Source organism: Lottia gigantea (assembly GCF_000327385.1).
Source record: "Lottia gigantea unplaced genomic scaffold LOTGIsca_22, whole genome shotgun sequence".
Classification (NCBI taxonomy): domain Eukaryota; kingdom Metazoa; phylum Mollusca; class Gastropoda; family Lottiidae; genus Lottia; species Lottia gigantea.
The window spans coordinates 1,845,066-1,863,147 of NW_008708555.1; the positions used below are offsets into that span (position 1 = coordinate 1,845,066).

The 18,082-nt window shown below is 33.1% G+C and overlaps 4 protein-coding genes across 4 annotated transcripts; 2 read left to right on the forward strand and 2 right to left on the reverse strand.

Annotated features, from left to right (window-relative positions):
• Positions 1 to 395: 395 nt before the first annotated feature.
• Positions 396 to 8,879, forward strand: LOTGIDRAFT_115731 (hypothetical protein; the record flags this gene model as incomplete). The annotated part of the gene is made up of 16 exons (XM_009054594.1): positions 396 to 539; positions 1,049 to 1,121; positions 1,349 to 1,409; positions 2,260 to 2,452; positions 3,436 to 3,516; positions 3,942 to 4,036; positions 4,208 to 4,417; positions 5,541 to 5,708; positions 5,870 to 5,994; positions 6,218 to 6,330; positions 6,675 to 6,791; positions 7,079 to 7,174; positions 7,730 to 7,855; positions 8,245 to 8,348; positions 8,468 to 8,551; positions 8,813 to 8,879. The coding sequence occupies 16 exons, from the start codon at positions 396 to 398 to the stop codon at positions 8,877 to 8,879; spliced, it is 1,857 nt and encodes a 618-aa protein (XP_009052842.1).
• A 1,386-nt stretch (positions 8,880 to 10,265) lies between these two features.
• On the reverse strand, positions 10,266 to 10,853 carry LOTGIDRAFT_159901 (hypothetical protein; the record flags this gene model as incomplete). The annotated part of the gene is made up of 1 exon (XM_009054595.1): positions 10,266 to 10,853. The coding sequence occupies one exon, from the start codon at positions 10,851 to 10,853 to the stop codon at positions 10,266 to 10,268; it is 588 nt and encodes a 195-aa protein (XP_009052843.1).
• A 2,275-nt stretch (positions 10,854 to 13,128) lies between these two features.
• On the reverse strand, positions 13,129 to 13,305 carry LOTGIDRAFT_80535 (hypothetical protein; the record flags this gene model as incomplete). The annotated part of the gene is made up of 1 exon (XM_009054500.1): positions 13,129 to 13,305. A coding segment is annotated over one exon (177 nt), but the record flags the coding sequence as incomplete, so codon positions are not given.
• Positions 13,306 to 16,923: 3,618 nt separating this feature from the next.
• Positions 16,924 to 17,094, forward strand: LOTGIDRAFT_80580 (hypothetical protein; the record flags this gene model as incomplete). The annotated part of the gene is made up of 1 exon (XM_009054501.1): positions 16,924 to 17,094. A coding segment is annotated over one exon (171 nt), but the record flags the coding sequence as incomplete, so codon positions are not given.
• Positions 17,095 to 18,082: the final 988 nt, after the last annotated feature.

Sequence of the window (18,082 nt, forward strand, 5' to 3'; positions counted from 1 at the left end):
CCGCAATAAATAGATTGCTTTTAAATACAAAATGAGCTTAAATATATAAACAGTGAATGTCTCATTCAACGGAGCTAGAATTTTACCTTTAATTGAATTATATTAGAATCTGTTCAGATATTGGAAAATATTTTATGAAACTAATGAAAACATTTCTACCGGATGTTGATTAGATGTGAAGATTCTTGGCTCACTGATTGGTCAAAATCCATTTCCGGTCTCCACTTTCAATTTCAGCTTTCCGCGGGTAAAGTGAATTGACATATTAAATGTTTTTCTTCAATTTATAAATAGAAATGGTGAAATAAGGATTCATTTTTAGGCCTTGTTATAGTTCAAGTTTTTATGATATTTCAAGGGCCTGAAAAAAGGCAGTGGTTAGTTTTATAAGAAAGATGGAAGACGACCTGGATGAACTATATGGTAAAAGGAAAAGGAAGAAAGTAGCCCGTCCTAATCCGTTATTTGAGAAATGGTTAACAGAATGGAGGGATGAAGCTGCTTTGAAAGGATGGAAGAGCCAGTATAATTATGCGAAGGTATGAGAGGCAGTATCCCATGGGCTGAATGCTAGACAGGACCATGTAACTTTGGTGTATTAAACCTTATTCTGAAATGAATCTGAGTCTATGTCTTCATGGGCTGAATGTAAAACTAGACCATGTCACTTTGGTAGGCTATATTGAGTCGGATTATGACCAATGTTAAAATTAATAAAGTGCCTTCATGATAACAAGTTCTACTTGACAGTAGGGATGCAGGCTGAATAGGTCTGTTTTCTGAAGATCACACAACATGAAACTCTATGTAACGATATATGTTTCAGATTTTCTTCTATTATTATCATAATAACAGTGTTGCTTGCACATTTATTTTTGTAGTAATACCCCCTAATGTCATATGGAGAAAAAAACCAATCTGTTGATCATAGTCTTTGCTTTCTTTGGACAATTAGCAAAATACACCATCAAGGTAACTTTTAGAGTTTCCATCTTACCACAACTTTTTATCAATTTCGCATTTTCAGTTGTTATTCACTTTTCTTCAGGCCCTGGATGCTTTAAAGAAATTTCCACTGAGACTAGAATACGGTAAAGACTGTAAAATGTTGAAAAACTTTGGTGAGTAATCTTACTTCACTATTTTATGGATCATTTAAACCATAAAAGATGAGGTTTTCTGATAGTGTTCATCTGGAATTATGAAAGATTGATTTACGGAAAGGGTCTCTACTATATAAAAAATTTAAATAGATAAATACAAATCATTTGATTTTGCTGCAAAGCTTCCCTAAATTAGGTGCAGGACGTGAAACTCCAATCCCAGCCCAATTCTATCATGTTTTCAGGAGAGAAGACGTGTAAAATGTTAGATATGAAATTAGCAGAACACATGAAAGTAAATGGTGAGTAATGTCAATCAAGGCCTTGTTTTCTTAAAGTTAATTACATCAGTGAACCTCCTAATTTTTATGGCGTGCGGAGTGGAAATTTAACTCTGTGTTATCAATCCAGCAACAACAACATTACATATACATTGATGTCCAGTTTAACATGGAATTGCAGACATAATTATAGTAAAATGATGAACAATAAACAAATGTTTTCACTGCTAAAACAGTGCTCAAAATGTCAAGTGTAGAATGATATAGAAATATTAAAATAAAACCTGAAACATATTGTCCTCAAGAGTTTCATGCTTAGCCTTCTGTGTAATGACATGTTTCAGGTTCTGTTATTGTAATCATTTACACCTTAATTTAATTTTAGATACTACTGCTCAAGTTTTCACAGAATCAACAGTTAAGGATTCTACAGCCTCAGTTTCATCTTCTACGATATTATCAACAACCAATCAGCATAGTTTCTCTTCTGTGAACTCTACAAATCATACAGCTTCCATCAATCATCTCTTAGATTCAAGTGACTCAGAGAATGGGGATAAACTAGCCAAGAAACCTGCTAAGGTATGTTTTACTTTTCATTCACTAACTAGGAAATTTTGATGCTGCACAGGTACAGCATGATTTATGTTTAAAGGGCTGAATTAGGGAAATCCTTTTGTTCTTTTTTGCATGGATTAAGAAGTAAAGGAATGCCCCAACACAATCAAATCTTAAGGTTAATTTGGAAGAGCCAACTAGGTAAAGTGTTTTGTCTCTTTAACTAGATGTAAAACTATCATGGTTGTATTTGTGAAGAATATTGTCAATTTAAAAATTGACAAAAGCAGAATATGTTATTATTACCTTTTCATCAGTACACTAATATGTCTAGAACAGAAGGATGTAAATTTTAATACGATAGTTCTATCTGATACTTATCATATTGTAATTATATTATCTAAGATTGTGTTTCAGAAACGTAGGAAATCTTCAGGTAATAAAGAATATATACCAGCTTACAGATCTGGAGGGTATGCCATTTTATTGGCACTTTATACAGATAGACAGGTAGGAGAATAGATATAGAATTGTACAGAAATTGTGGAGAAGAAGCTGATATTGTTGTGTAGCATATTAAATTCCTTTTCATGTTTGATGATCCAGCTGGCTTGTGTCTGATATATCCCTCAACCTGATATATCCCTCAACTTGATATATCCTTCAACCTGATATATCCCTACCTGATATATCCTTCAACCTGATATATCCCTACCTGATATATCCCTTCAACCTGATATATCCCTTCAACCTGATATATCCCTCAACCTGATATATCTCTCAACCTGATTTATCCCCCAACCTGATATATCTCTCAACCTGATATATCCCTTCAACCTGATATATCCCTTCAACCTGATATATTACTCAACCTGATAGATCCTTCAACCTGATAGATCCTTCAACCTGATATATCCTTCAACCTGATATATCCCTTCAACCTGATATATCTCTCAACCTGATTTATCCCTCAACCCGATATATCCCTCAACCTGATTGATCCTTCAACCTGATATATCTCTCAACCTGATATATCCCTCAACCTGATATATCCCTCAACCTGATAGATCCGTCAACCTGATATATCCCTCAACCTGATATATCATTCAACCTGATATAGCCCTCAACCTGGTATATCCCTCAACCTGATTGATCCCTCAACCTGATATATTCCTCAACATGATACATCCCTTCAACCTGATATATCCCTTCAACCTGATATAACCCTTCAACCTGATACATCTCTCAACCTGATATATCCCTTCAACCTGATATATCCCTTCAACCTGATACATCTCTCGACCTGATATATCCCTTCAACCTGATAGATCCTTCAACCTGATATATCCTTCAACCTGATATATCCCTTCAACCTGATATATCCTTCAACCTGATATATCCCTCAACCTGATATATTCCTCAACATGATACATCCCTTCAACCTGATATATCTCTCAACAGTCCCTGTGTAGTTATATTTTATTCTGTTGTAGGCAGCTAATTGTAAAGGATATTTAACTAAAACTGAACTAATGAGAGAAGCTCAACCCTTAGCAGATAAATCTTTTACAGAGGTGAATATCTTTGATATATATATGTAACTATTTTAACTCCGGCTTCTTTAAGGCGCCTTACCAATTTGTCCCATTACTGATTATGAAGAAATGAATTTTGAAAGTTGTTCATTAGATACAGCAGTATCAAACCTCAATATATTTACAGTACTTGCTGTAATTAATTTGCGCAGATCAAGTTATTGAGTGGCTTTACTATTTTTTTGACACAAATTACTGTAAGTTCAACCTATCCAATCAAGTTAGGCATTATGTCAGAAAGCATAATCAGCAGCATTGTTTATTTAGCAGACAACAAGACAATTTAAAATCCAGTTTTTTTAGCCATATGATATCTTATGTTGTTCTTACATTTGATAGAACATGCAGATAGCTTTTTTTGTCTTAGACATCAGTTGATTTTTACCTCATTCTTATCTTTTTAGCCAGATCCAGGTGCTGCTCAGTGGTATACAGCCTGGTCGTCCATGGCTACATTATTAAAGAAAGGACTTGTTGTAAAGGAAAGATCTCCAGCCCAGTAAGTTTATAAAGAATTGGGCGCATTTTTATTGTACATTCTAAAAATCCAATCTTTACATTTCAAGTTGTTAAATGTATTTTTCCTGTTTTGTTTTTCAATTCAAACCATAAGTACTTGGTTTATTTATTCCCACTTTTAAACTGATCCATACACTGCTATTTACTTCAGATTTAGCTTGAGTGAAAGTGGATGTGCCCTGGCCTACAGACTATTATATGTTGACGAACACACCACATTTAATGATACACCAGTAGCAGTAAGACAAGATCAGGTGGAACCACCACTTCCTGGCCTGGAAATAGATGATAATAAAGAAGTTGAAAACGATGAAGGAATTTCTGATTTTGGACATATGCCAACAGAGATTGATGACAATAGGTAGGTATTGATTGAATTGCAACCCTTTAAACCCATACTTCACAAACCATTTGATAGTCATGTGTACAGATTTTTATAATGCTCCTATTCTGTTTGTAGATTAAGATATTGGTATATCACAGAAGATAATCAACAAGTTATAAGGAAAGACAAGGCAGCTGTTACTACTGATGGTAAGCTATGTGACTTTCATTCTAAAACTGGTTTAATCTCATTATTTCAAGCATGTAATTTGATGATGCTACGTATTTGGTTCAACTTAACCTTTTCTTTTTGGTTGTAGATGATATTGGTTTAGGATTTTTAGTTAAAGTTAATTATCAGAAGTTGATCATGTCAGGAAAAAATTATTCTTTAGATTTAACAAGGTGAGCTGATTACATTATGTATGATGTTTTTCAAGTTCCTTAAGTTTCAAAATACATTTATTATATATTGTTGGGTGATATGCTTTAAAGATCTTGCTTATCCATAATGTCCTAGTAGATTGTACTGTTCATTTGCTGAAATTTTATCGGACAATGTTCGTGTCTGGCTGCTTATATCATGCTTTATCAAACTGTAATACCCTTTCTACAATTGAATAAATTCTATATTAATTTCTTTTTTAGACCATTTAAAGATGATGTTTATGCTTACCTAGCTGATAAAGATGGAGATGATATTGCTGTTCCTGAAAACATAACCAAAGATCTTTCTGATAAAAGTAAGCTTACTGGTATGTTTTGTTTTATTCTCAGTGTGCTCTATAATTGGTATTTCTTAACTTTGTGTTCTCATTTTCAGGTTCAACCAATTCAAAACCATCATCCTCATTAACTTCTATCAACAAATCATCCACATCAAAAACCACACAGAAACCTTCAACTACCTCATCTGTTAAACCTTCATCATCAGCATCTTCATCTTCCCACAAACCAGCTATACCTTCATCTTTAGGTGAGGCAAATTTCGGTATTTTAAGCTGAGTGTTCTACAAAGAATTAAGTGAGAAAAAGTTCTTTTTTCGTTAGATAGTGAACAAATCCAAACCAAACAGACTTTTTTTTTAAACAGGCATATCTTCTACACTTCCATCTTCATCAAACAGGCCAGAGCCATCACTTTTTACCTTTCCTGTTAGAGATAACTCTCAATCATCATCAACAACAGTTACTTCTCTTGATGTAGACACCAATTCCCAGTCTTCTACGGTGTCCTCGACATCCAGTCTTCCAGTACCTGAGTTTGTGTTGAGACCAGGAGAGTTTGAAGTTGTTCTAGTGATTGATAACAGGGAATTTTATGGCAGGTTTGTTTGGCATTTTGTTCTGTACAGCACTTAGTGAACATTGTTCAAAAGAAACAGCATGAGGGCAAATATAGAATTTGATGTTGAATTTCTCTATTACTGTAGAGATAAGTGTCATTCCAATTGATAAACAAACTGACTTTGGTTATTTTCTTTTACAGCAGTAAATCAAAAACTAAAATTCTACTACCGGATCTGATGAAGAATAAGGTGAATTGTGATTTACGAGAACTACATGTTGGAGATTTAGTTTGGATAGCCAGAGAAAAGGTTCCTCATATACCAGGTTAGTACTGTTTGGATTAACTGATGCACAAAATTCACACGTGCGAGTTATGTTTGATCAATTAAAGCTACAAAATGTGTATTATTTTGGACTATCATGCATATTTTTTTAAAAGAGCCAGCTTTTGTGGCAACATATCAAGAACAGCCCTGGTTACAACATACTCATGACAATGATACAAGATCACCCTTGTTGATATTACATTTTATTATTTTGTTTACAGGCCAATTAAGGCAAGGAGAGGGGAGAGAACTGGTGTTAGATTATATTGTAGAGAGAAAGAGAATGGATGATTTAGTCGGTAGTATGGTGGATGGTAGACTACAGGATCAAAAAGTAGTTTTCTTTTATTTATTGATAACTTATTTCTTTCATCTGGTTCGTGAGTCCAGTCATCATTTGAATCATGGCTGATGTTTTGGCTGTTTTGTTTTTTCAAAGATGACTTTCAAACCAGTACTAAAGTGTTTGGCCAAGACTTTGTGTTTGGATGAAAACTAAAATATAAAAGTTTACAACAAGTTTTTTGAAAAGTGTCCCAGCAAATATCTTTGGTCTATTTTCACCAGAGAAAGTCAGCTAAAAAAAAATGTCTGTACAAATCTATGCCAGAGTCTTGTGAGTAAGCCCAAGAGATTTTTTTTCTAACATTTTTGTTAAGGATTTGAAATACATTTTAGTTCCGTTTGAAGCGTTGTGGTGTGAAGAATGCTATATTTCTGATAGAAAATTATGGTTCCATGCAGAATTTTAGTATTGGTGAAGACAGAATCAAACAGTCTATTGCCAACACTCAGGTATTCTTTAAGTCACGTCATTGGCTAAGTCAATAACAGACGAAGGACAAGGGCTGCCAATTTTGTTCTATTTGTCTTCAATGACTGAAATTCAACAAAGCTGATTTTAACTTCTTTCCTATAGGTCATTTGTGAGAAACAATACCCAGGTTTATGCTGTCTTCCTTATAATAACTGTTATAAATTGTTGAAAAGACAAGGAAAATTGTAAAGTTGTATGCAATGAAACCAAGGTGTATGAAATATGATAATGTAAATTGTTGAAATGCTATATACAATATTATTAGGTAATAGATGGTTTTGGTGTAAAAAGAGTTAAGGATACGAAAGAGTCTGTGGTATATTTAACTGTTATGACCAGATATTTACAAAACTACTATCAGGTATAGTGATATTATTATTATTTCAGCAGTTAATTTTACTGCGCAATTTCTACAAAGAATTACAGAACATTTTGTCATATTTCATTGCAAAGAGAACCACAAGTGTATTAATAATATGAAAAAAAAATAACTCCCTCTTTTAATTCACATAAGGAATTTCAAACCTACTAAAATTTCCATTTAAACTCATTAGGAGAAAATAGAATTGCCTTTTTCATTATAACAAAATAATTTTTGAAGAAAATCCAGATGTTTAAGTTGGACTTGTTTTCAATGCATTCTGATGAGTTTATTACCTGACTAAGCCCTTTAATTTCTACTGCCACAGAATAATGTAATGTATCATTGATACATTATATAGAGATTAAGGAGGTTGAAAGATAACTTTATATAGATTATATATTTATAACATACAGATATTATCTGATTATATATCACAGTATTTGCATTTTATTTTCACTTAATTCCTGAAATTTTAAAAAGCTATTCATTGAAACTGTTGTGTCATCTTAGACAATTTTCCCTAAAAATGTATAGAAATTGTATTTTTTTCAGAATAAAACTCTACATACCTGCAGTCCTGATGTAGTTAAAGAATTAAACAGACCGTTTGATATTAACAATACAGATCATTATCTAATGCCCTTTCAAAACTTTAATTTAGGTTCAGTTAAAAGTAAGGTAAGAAAAGGATTCAATTATTTAAAGTGTGGTGCTCATAAGAAGATTCCTATGTCCAAATTTATTGAATTATTAAATAATTTGTGCAAGATTTTGGTCTTTTGTGCTAATTAGATAATTTTAAAATGCTTGTGTGCCTGTTAAAAAAGGAGCTACAGTGGCTCAGTGAATCAAACTTTAGAAAATACCTTCAGGTTTATCAATGATGCAGTAGGACAATAAACTGAGATCCAGTGTGCTCCAGACTGTGTACAGAAAGATCTTTCAACAGTTGACAATCAAAAATGAGTAGGCTATAGCTGCTGCAAAATAAGCAGGTAAAGAAAAAGTAGAATGTAAAACTCCATTTCATTTCATATTTCTAATGAAAATATTTTATCCCATTATAGGCTTTAACAGTAAGTGAGATGTTTGGTAAACAGTTAATACAACTCAATGGTATGTCAGCTGATAAAGCTAAAGCTGTTATAGATAATTATCCTACTCCAATCAGGTATTTCATTTTGTTTAACATTTTAAGTAATTTTTTTTAAAGCTTATAGCATTTTCAAATAGAACATAGCCAGAATTATTTAATTATATAATAAAAGAACAACTTTTTTTCTATTTTAGTTTACTGGAAGCGTATGCTGGCTGTCGTGGGTTGAAGGAAAAAGAACAATTATTGGCCGGAATTAAATGTGGAAAATTAACACGGTAAGTATATTTCTATAATCTTTTATTATTGGATGGAACCTGAACTTTACATGGTTGACAGTTTTAAAACTTTCAAAAAAAATGTACTTACTTGAACTTTAACTATTGACAACTTCACAGTCAGACTTGATTTCCCCTTCATCTCTCTTAAATCTTGCTTAATCTATTGGAACTGCAGTAGGTGTCAAATAAACTGTGAAAATTCCTTCAAAGTGTTTATTATTGTCAAATAGAGATGAATATACTTTCATTTTATTCCAGAAATCTTGGACTAGCTCAGAGTAAACAGATAGCTGGTATATATTGTACAACAGGTGCTCTGACGTGATATACAATAATTTATATAGGTGATGATTTGCACAGTGATATTTATTGAGATATCTCATTATTATAGCTAGTACAATATTTATTCAGATAGGGTGTTTTTCAAGCAAGCAAGGGACTATTAATGTTTTGATATTAAAACTGAATGTTATTTATTCTGTGAACACCAGGTACATTTCAATATAAGCCTATATAATTGATGATCCCCTGCTCCAGAACAATTCCTAATGCTAAAGTTACAATGGCCCCATCATCAAATTGACTATTGTTATTAAAATGATGCAAGCATGTTGTATTTGATACAGAATAATTTTTATGGCAGCTACTCCATACTTTCATTCATATATTTGTCATTATCATATCATGTCATTATTTGTTATTATATATATATATATAAACTGAAATTTTTATTTACAATTTGGTTCTTTTTATATACATAAACAGAGAGTCTGAAACTTTCTTTCTTCGCCAGAATAATCTATCAGAAACAACTCTAGTTGGTTAGCAAGTTGGAACTATTGGAATAACGGGGGCGCTATCATTCATTTACTGTTTCCTCTCATCAAGGTATAGGTCTTGGGATTGTTAACAGGTTTTCTAAATCTTGTATGTGTATGACAATGATAGCATCAATTTGCGTCATTCTAATATTCAATCAGACTTCTGCAATTCTTCTTAAGCAAATTTCGCGGGATGAAACGTTAACTTAAATGGAATTGCAGGCGTCTGATTGAAAATTGGAAAAAGGTGCAAATTGGCGCCATCAGTGTCCCTGATACACATAGAAAATTTAGAAAACCTCTTCACAATCCCTTTAATTCGATATTCTTCTTAAGAGAATCAAAAGTTTGTACTGACCTTTAGATAGCTTCGATTTGGGGTCAGACTGAAAAATTGCAAACAAGAGCAACAACGCGTAAACCGCTTTTGACCGCTGTATGTTCTTGCATATCGTTGTTTGCGCTTTGGTGTACCAGATTTTTTTTTCTCTAGTTTGCACTTTTTTGTTACACCGTCTATTTACACCATATAAATTTCCCGTACTTTATCTGCAGTATCTGTGATACCAGTAAATCTTCATGAGATTAAAACATCTGAGAATAGAGTCGAGAAGTTTCTGGTTTAACAGAGCGTTCCTATAAAGATGAAGATAAAGAAAGAGAGAAAGGAAGTCCTGTATTAATTTAAACAATATAACTTTGTCTTGTTCTGTCTATATTTAAAATAAGAATAATAATGCCCAGACGTGCACAAATATATGATTTGCTTTTGTACAGGTCTGTTGTTATAAACACAAAATATATTAGACTCTCTGTATTTATGTTGGAAATTGTCACCGTAATGTTCACATATCTTTGACAGCTTGACTATCATTTCACTTCATTGATAATTAATTCCTTTCGTCAACGGCGTTCATTGCGTTCCTTCGATTAGCTATCCGTCTCGTCGTACCATCTAAGGCTCTGATCGCCAGTTGTCGGATTACGTCTACTTCTACAGCTAGTTGATGCTGGTATAACTCTTCTGGAACATCACCCACGTCTTCTGATTCTTTCCTCATCAATACATCCTCCCAGTTCATTTTAAACATGGCTGCAATATACGTCTCATTTGTTGCGGTCGCTTGAGTTGTGTTGATCACAAGCCTAGTTGCTGTGCGTAATTTTATTATAGTTCTGTTCCAAGCATCAATTCTGGAATCCATCAAATTCACCAATCCCTGGGCAAACATTTTTATTGATTTAACTTGTCTGACAATTTGTACTTGTAAACGTTTCAGATCCTCTTCATCTGTTAATGCGGCATGTCTGTCGTTTTCGAAATGTTCTTCTTTCAACCTTTCCGCCGGTTGCTGTCTATCAAGAATTTCAGACCTTCCGACAATTCCCATATGTCGTTTAATACCAATATTTTGAGCGACTGTGCTGAACACAATCGTTAAGGTGCAGAGCAGAATCATTCCCGAACGAAAATCCATATTTTGAGTGATTGTTAAACCAAACTTAAACCGTTCTTCAACAACTTAGAAGTCTCTTAACCAAATTAATTCTTACTTAAGTGGTGATGATTCTTCAATTACGATGGAGCTAAAAAAAATTGAAACAATTATTTATCAGAGAATTATTAACAATTAGCATGACAATAGATCATTTCCTTATTTCGCGAGATAATATATGTTAATTAAAGCTATATCTTTAGTTATCATTTTTGGATAAAAACAAAAAAATCTCACTATATTAAAATTCAAGGTCATATTCTTTGTCCTTTTTTTTTAGATTATTGATTTTAACGTTATCTACATTTGTTTCGTTCAGTATCTTCGCTCAAATAGGTGCTTGTATAACATGTAGTGGAGCACATGTTTTACTAGTCTTTGCAAGATGTCGAATGCCTTAGTGGGCCTATTGTCCAAGGTTCGATCTTGTTGGGTTTTCCCAGGGTTAATGAAGATCATCATTTGGGATTCTTTTGGATGAGAGAATAAACCGAGACCCCGTCTGTTGACATGCATGTAAAGTTGTTAAGTAAAATTTCCCTTGCCACGCACAGTATAGAGACACTCGTCTTCGATAGCAAAACATGGACAGTAAAGAAGACTGTAGAAATGTTGTTTCACGTAACTAGTATCCACATCAATACTATTCGTATTTAAACGTGTTATCTCCCTTTTATCAATGTTAGATTATCCTAGAAAACAAACAGTTCAGTAAACAGAGCGACCATTTTTCTGGACTCCGTTCCCTTCCTTTTAAACAATAAATTACTGTTTCATTTTGTGACCAAAGAATTTAAACAAATGATGAAAACCATTTTATGGGCTACGAACAGACAAACACCAACACAAAAACCAAAGCACATGAAAGGGTTAGATCTGCATTTTAATGAAGGGTCATCGTTTTGCTCAATATACCAGTTTACTTCCTGCATCTATTATAATTACTTCCAGATCATGTTTCAATCCTTGAGTTGCCACTGGTCATTATTTGGTTCAGTGGAGTTTTAATTTTATAGATTAGGCTGGAAACCGGAAGAAGCCTTATAGTGAAACTTTGGCACATTGTTTCTGGCAATGCCTAAAATAATATGCTATAAATTAGTCATTGGTATGTGGTGACATGTTCTTCTTTCTCGCGTGAATGCCAAAATGCCCGGAATCTCGAATTACGGAATTGTTTCCAATTTTATGTTTAAGGTTTCAATAGTCAATGTTCAACCAGATGAAAATTCTTGATTTGAAATGTAACCATAAGTACATTAAAGACATTAAACTATTACCAAGGATGAAGACAGAAAATCAGAACCTACAGAACAACTGCGTGGGTTTGAATGAATGTTAAATGAGCCAGAACAGGAAATGGATAAGTATTTCTTCAGATCATTGATGCTTAGTAGAGTCAATAGCAATAAAAAAATTTCAAAGAAACTTAATGTTGTACAAATAATTGTTTATCTAAAGATTATCAAAAGCACTAATTTAACTAAACAACAATAAATACAAATTTTACAAATAAATTAAGCACAAATTTTCAACAATAACAAATTATTTAAATATCAATAACAAGTTTATCATCATCATCATCATTGTCTTCGTCATTAACATCTTCATCATCGGAGAAACTGGATCGAAGAAGACTGGAGTCTGAGGTCTCTGATTTAACAGAAGATACTGAACTAAGAGTTGTATCATTGAGAGTGTCGAGGTGGCGAAGATCAGCTGAGAACAGTTCTGAGAAGGAATTTGATTTTATGGTTGATCTGGGTGATGCTTCTGGGGTACTGGTAACTAGTGTTGGTTTGGTAAATGTTGTGGAGAGGTTGGTAAATACAGGAGAGTCGTGGGTGATATATGGTGTTGGTAAATATGGTAGATTGGTAAATGGTGAAGGTACTGGTGTCATTGGTACTGGATAGTAAGAGTGATCTGAAACAGAAAAGAATTTATTTAATTCAATTCTTCGAGATGAGTGCCAAGTAATAATTAATAGCAATATTCCTTTGAGATCATATCATGTCAAATATCTATGGAAGAGGTAGATTGCAAACAGTCCAAAATAAGATAGAAACTTACCAAGGTAAGGGTGAGTGTAATAACCATAACAATGCGTCAATGGAACTTGATAAGTAGTAGTAGGATAGTAACCAGGAAAGGTGTTCAACTGATATGTTGCTTGTGGGCTGGAATATAGAACATCTTCTCGAGCTGTTGGTGAAACTGATCCTGTCGAGGAAAAAGAACTATCCTGGGATCTTGGTTTAGTTCTTCTTCCTCGAGATCGTCGATTCTGGAACCAGACTTGAATCCTGGATTCAGCAACACCAAGTTGTAGTGCGAGAGATTCTCTTAGAGTAATATCAGGATATCGATTGACCATAAAAACATCTTCTAATCTAGTGATAGCTGTCTCACTAAAAGCTGTTCTTCCTCGTCGAGAACGCGGTCGATAGTCAGACTTTAGTGAATATTGTTTCGTTTTGGAATCTGGAAATATAAAGTAATTCAAATATGATAGTTAAATTATTGATTTTGTAGAAAACTAAAATTGAACTAGATTTTTACATTTTCAGTGCTAATAACTGAAAAGAGACACCAATCGTAACTTGTCTGAAGCCAAATCTTTAACCGAGTTGTAAATTTTGTTATGATAGTATCAACTGTAAACATTTTCGCATAAATTATTGTCAGTTTTTAAAAGAAGGAAGAAGTTGAATACTATGATCAGAGTTTATCGAGAAAAGTATCATCTGAACGATGTCCATCGTGAATAGTACTAACCTTGAGTAATTCCTAAAATAGAATCAATAGTAAATTGAGACATGATGATGAATTCAGATATCAGGAGTAAACACTGGTAATAAGATAGGTGATATGTGTTCACCCTGATTCACCCCATTTTATACCCTTACAAATTATAGTCCCTAATTCACTCTAGGATTTGTTTAATCAGCTGTTAATCCTCGCTCTACCTGATTCCTTTAATCTGTTTTAATCTCAATTAATATTAAAGATATTATTGTCACTCAGTGGGTTCTCTCATGTCTTGATGACCAAATAAAAGATTTTAATGATAAAACAATGAAATCTAATCACTGTCAAACTACTAATTAATTATTCTATTATAATTATAATGAAGCCATGATAAACTTCATCATCATAATCTCATAATATTATTTTAACTCAATGGTTTCCTAATCTCTTACCAGAAATTAACAAAATTATAATTGTTTTCCTATCAAATATTACCAGATTGTGACGGAAGTGACACGTGCATGCTATGGAATTTATGTTTTCATGCTGTGTGATTCGTCAATATCTTTTTATCTATCTTTGTAGGACACCCTCATCACTTCATTATTTCATTTTGTCAATATTGAGTATCGTATTTTAATCACCAATGAATTTATGCGACCCCTAATTTAACCCCTTTCTGTAAATATTTTTATTTGTTTATGTTTAGCTTTCAATGTACATGTATATAAAATAACGCTGGTACTATTTCTCTTTTTCATAAACAAATTTGGAAATATCTACAGTCAAGACAGACTTATAAATCTTTATACTTGTCTCATTTTTGTGATGTGTACATTTGTTTATACACTGATTTGAAATAAATATTGTTTAAACTAATATCGTGGGTGATATAAACAGTCAGATTTAAAACCTCGTAAAATATATTATTATACGAGGTTAAATGTTCCTTTTCTGCGGATGAAAATGAAAAACCTCGTATATTGTAGTATTATACAAGTTTTTGGTTCAATAGGCCAGAGATATCGAATTGTTATACGAGGTTTATATTTTCCAAGAATGGAAACCACGTATAACGGTAAAAAAAATAATAAAAAGATTTTAACAAAATACGCGTACAAATAGTTTTTTGCGTTTTTCTCGAAAACTAATTCCGCGTCATATATCGTTATACGAGGTTTCAAGCGGTCACGCACGATATCTTATTAAATTAATCCCTCTACCAACTTAATACATTTACTTTGAGCATCCAAATATGGTTAATCAATGTAAATTTACTTATACAACAAGTAATCTACATCCATACTTTTCAACCTTCAAATTGTTTCGATATGAAATACATGAATTTGTCATTTCCATTAACTTGAATAACAGTAATTTAACGTGTTGCATATTACATGAATGAATATGATATGTTTTTATGGCCAAACTCAACCATTGAATAATGAACTTGATAATATTAATGCCGTCCATTATCTATCATAAACTAATATTTATCATGTTTAAGCTTATGGATGATAACATAGAATTAACTAAATCCAATAATGTCGAATGTTAATAAGTTACATGGAGTACAATAGGCGATAAACTCGTGAGTTTGATTATTATCCACTGATGCTAATAGTTTGTTATATTCACGATGAAACATTTACCACAAATTAGGTTCGATATTAACAATATACAATGGAAAACTAGTACGTTAATACCCAATAAACATCATCACTCTGAAGGTGAATAAGTTAAAAGCACCCGATGCCGACACCCAATTCATTACCAACTTCGTCAGTTACAATTTTACTGTCAAACATTAGTTTATTTGTTCTATTGTATGAAATGAAATGTTTTATACTAAGTAATTGCCTATATCCAGCTATAATGTATTGTTAGAACCTCCAGTTAAGTCATTGGAATATGTTTGAAGAAGATGTAGTAATAACATGGACTTTCTGCAGGTTCCTAATTTTTTTTATTGTATCTCTATCAGAATGTTGTCGAGATTGGGTCATGTTTGATTTGTGTCGTCGTTTTGGAAGTATTATCTTCATTGCGTGGGTTGTTAACGATATTTTTCTGTTATGTAAATATATTATGGGCAAAACGCAATGGTCAAATAGCGTATATTTTTTGAATGTAGCTTACAATATATCTTAATTGCATTTACATTTGTCCAAAACCATTGAAATTCTCAGGTTCAGTGAGTTAGACGCTTACTCGACAGTTGAAAACCGAAAAAGAGCAGGCTAATGGCACTGTCCTGACAAAGTTTCCCTCATTGTACCCTGCATGGCGATGCCCGTCTTCATTAGCCCACATGGTGCAGAAAAGTATTTCATTTTGTCCTTTACACATTTAGTCCAGTTAGTTCCGTTCAAATTATGATAGATTGGGTGGTATAGCTGGATTGGTTGTGCTATATGATGCGGCCAGTGAGTTATACAACAGACCAGTAAGGTTTTCAGTTTCGATCTCAGCTCGAAACATGCCTTCCACAGCATGCACGTGTCACTTCCGCCATAATCTGGTAATATTTGATAGGAAAACAATAATAATTTTGTTAATTTCTGGTAAGAGATTAGGAAACCATTGAGTTAAAATAATATTATGAGATTATGATGATGAAGTTTATCATGGCTTCATTATAATTATAATAGAATAATTAATTAGTAGTTTGACAGTGATTAGATTTCATTGTTTTATCATTAAAATCTTTTATTTGGTCATCAAGACATGAGAGAACCCACTGAGTGACAATAATATCTTTAATATTAATTGAGATTAAAACAGATTAAAGGAATCAGGTAGAGCGAGGATTAACAGCTGATTAAACAAATCCTAAAGTGAATTAGGGACTGTAATTTGTTGGGGTATAAAATGGGGTGAATCAGGGTGAACACATATCACCTATCTTATTACTAGTGTTTACTCCTGTTATCTGAATTCATCATCATGTCTCAATTTACTATTGATTCTATTTTAGGAATTACTCAAGGTTAGTAAGAGTCACTATTAACATTGTTCAGTTGCAACTTCTACATCTGATCACACCAAAAGTGATTATTATGCTTATTAGTAATCTTCATCATAACGTTGGCGTCTGATCATAATAATATCATGCCACTTGCTTCGGATTCAAAGAAACAATCGAATTATTATGAGAGCTTCCATTTTAAACGTAGCAAAATTTTTCATTTCTGATGTCGTTAATTCAACTGAAATGTAGTTTACTTTACTTTTATTATGTATTTTTCCAGATTCCAAAACGAAACAAGATTCACTAAAGTCTGACTACCGACCGCGATCTCGACGAGGAAGAACCGCTTTTAGTGAGACAGCTATCACTAGATTAGAAGATGTTTTTATGGTCAATCGATATCCTGATATCACTCTAAGAGAAACTCTCGCACTACAACTTGGTGTTGCTGAATCCAGGATTCAAGTCTGGTTCCAGAATCGACGATCTCGAGGAAGAAGAACTAAACCAAGATCCCAGGATAGTTCTTTCTCCTCAACAGGATCAGTTTCACCAACAGCTCGGGAAGATGTTCTATGCCCACAACCAGCATATCATTTGAACAACCTTCCTGGATACTATCCTACTACCCGTTATCCATTTCAACCGACTCCGTATTATGGTTGCTACACTTACCCTTTTCCAGGTAAGTTCTATCTTATTTCACGATGGTTTGCAATTTTCCTTTCATAGATTCATAGATATGGTCTCCGTATCCATTAATATTGTTATTTTGAACAGGCTTTCCACCAAGATTATGGTATTTTGCCTTCTTGAAAAATATAGATATTAATATTATCATTTCTTAACATTTATCTCGAAGCACTATATTATACATATTTTCTGTTTCAGGTAACTATCCAGTACCAATGACACCAGTACCTTCACCATTTACCAATCTGCCATATTTACCAACACCATATATCACCCACGATTCTCCTGTATATAGCAAACAGCCTACAACATTCACCAAACCAATACTAATTACCAGTACTCCAGAAGCATCACCCAAATCAACCATAGAATCTGATTCCTTCTCAGAACTATTCTCAGCTGATCTTCGCCACCTCGATACTCTCAGTGATACAAGTCTTAGTTCAGTATCTTCTGTTAAATCAGAGACCTCAGACTCTAGTCTTCTTCGATCCAGTTTCTCCAGTGATGAAGATGTTAATGATGAAGCAAAAGATGATGATGATGAAAAGCTTGTTATTGATATTTAGATAAATTGTTATTGTTGATAATTAATGTTTTTATATTTATGTTATTAATTTCAATTTGTGCTTTTGATTATTTTAAATAATTATATTTACCACATTCTGATTAGTCATTCTAGTGCTCGCCTTTGATCACGTATATTTCCTGTAGTGTATTCTACCAAACTATTCTGACACCAGTTTATAGTCTTGTTTCTCCATTAGTTACGGAGTTGGCTGCGTGTTCAAGATAT